At 43.1% G+C, this 1,186-nt stretch overlaps 1 protein-coding gene across 1 annotated transcript; it reads left to right on the top strand.

Moving 5' to 3' along the window:
- The first annotated feature begins 703 nt into the window (after window positions 1-703).
- LOC139708290 (uncharacterized) lies at window positions 704-1,186 on the top strand. Its single transcript, XM_071620256.1, has one exon. The coding sequence runs from the start codon at window positions 704-706 to the stop codon at window positions 1,184-1,186; it is 483 nt and encodes a 160-aa protein (XP_071476357.1).

Here is a 1,186-nt window from a genome sequence, read left to right as displayed (position 1 = left end):
ACCCTTAGGACAGGCAAAATCGGTATTCTGTAAGCCTGTCCTAAGCCTATCCTAGGACAGTCATTTATGAATAATGAATATTAATGAGGAAAGACAGGCACGCCTTGATTAGTAGCTAAAGCCAATCATTTCGCCTACTCACGCAATGCGCTTCCAAGATCTGCCAATCACATTCGCCATACATGGCACGTTTCACATGCGCTGCACGTGGCTTACACTGTGTAAGACGATGCAATACTTTTTCAGTCAAAGTGTATGAATGATATATAAAATCTAATACTAGTAACGAACATATTAAAGCATCTACTCCCGTAAATAGGGGAATATACTGAACAGCGAAAGATCGCGATGGTTACTTGCATTATACTTTGTACAGACGTACGTAAACCAACATCATGATAAATAGAGACAAAGATAAAACTGAAGAATGAGTGCGATACGGTAGGGCCAATTAATACATATTGTGTAGATCAATGATTAATAATACAAAGACTGACTGATATATGAAGAGGATTATCAATCAAAAGAAAAAGACAATGAATATGATCACATTAGTGAATCGAAAAGAAAAGATGATGTAGGTCACACTATTGCGTACGTCTGCACATTGTGCGCGTAGTGGCCGTTGCGTGTAATCTAAATTCTTTACGCGACTCAGGCATGGGGTATATTTTGTATCTTAATCCTCATCTCTCCAGTCAAAATGGCCTCGCAAAGATGCGTTGTGTTCTCCCACGAAGAGAAAGTCGCCCTTGTATGCGAAGTTGCCGCTAGAAGAGATGTCATTGAGGGTGAATTGTCCTCCCATCTCAACCATCAAATGAAAGATCGGGCATGGGCTTCAGTTGCAGAGCAAGTTTCGCTAGTTAGTGGTCACACAAGAGAAGCAGACAAACTGAGGAAAAAATTCACTACTATGAAGAGCGACCTGAAGAAGAAGCTAGCACGACGCAAGAGAGAAGAAAACATGACTGGAGGAGGGCCGCCACTGCCACCCCTTGAGAAAGATGAAGAAATTCTTTCCCAATTTCTTCCTGACGACGCAATTTCCGGGGTTTCGAATGGCTGTGAGACAGCGACATTCGCCCCGGGAGCTGACGATGTCGTTGCCATTTCGGCTCTGACAACTCTAGCTTCCGGGGTGGATTTGAATCTACCAAGGCTCCCCTCGACCCCAGGTAATTAA

The sequence above is a fragment of the Diadema antillarum genome, unplaced genomic scaffold (assembly GCF_040938485.1).
Source record: "Diadema antillarum isolate AM-2024a unplaced genomic scaffold, OU_Dant_1.0 seq00001324_RagTag, whole genome shotgun sequence".
NCBI classification, from domain to species: domain Eukaryota; kingdom Metazoa; phylum Echinodermata; class Echinoidea; order Diadematoida; family Diadematidae; genus Diadema; species Diadema antillarum.
Note: the sequence above shows the minus strand (reverse complement) of the source record. Positions and strands in the feature narration are given on the sequence as shown.

Coding starts and splice junctions, on each gene's coding strand:
- LOC139708290 (XM_071620256.1), top strand. CDS start 704: ATGGCCTCGCAAAGATGCGTTGTGTTCTCCCACGAAGAGAAAGTCGCC.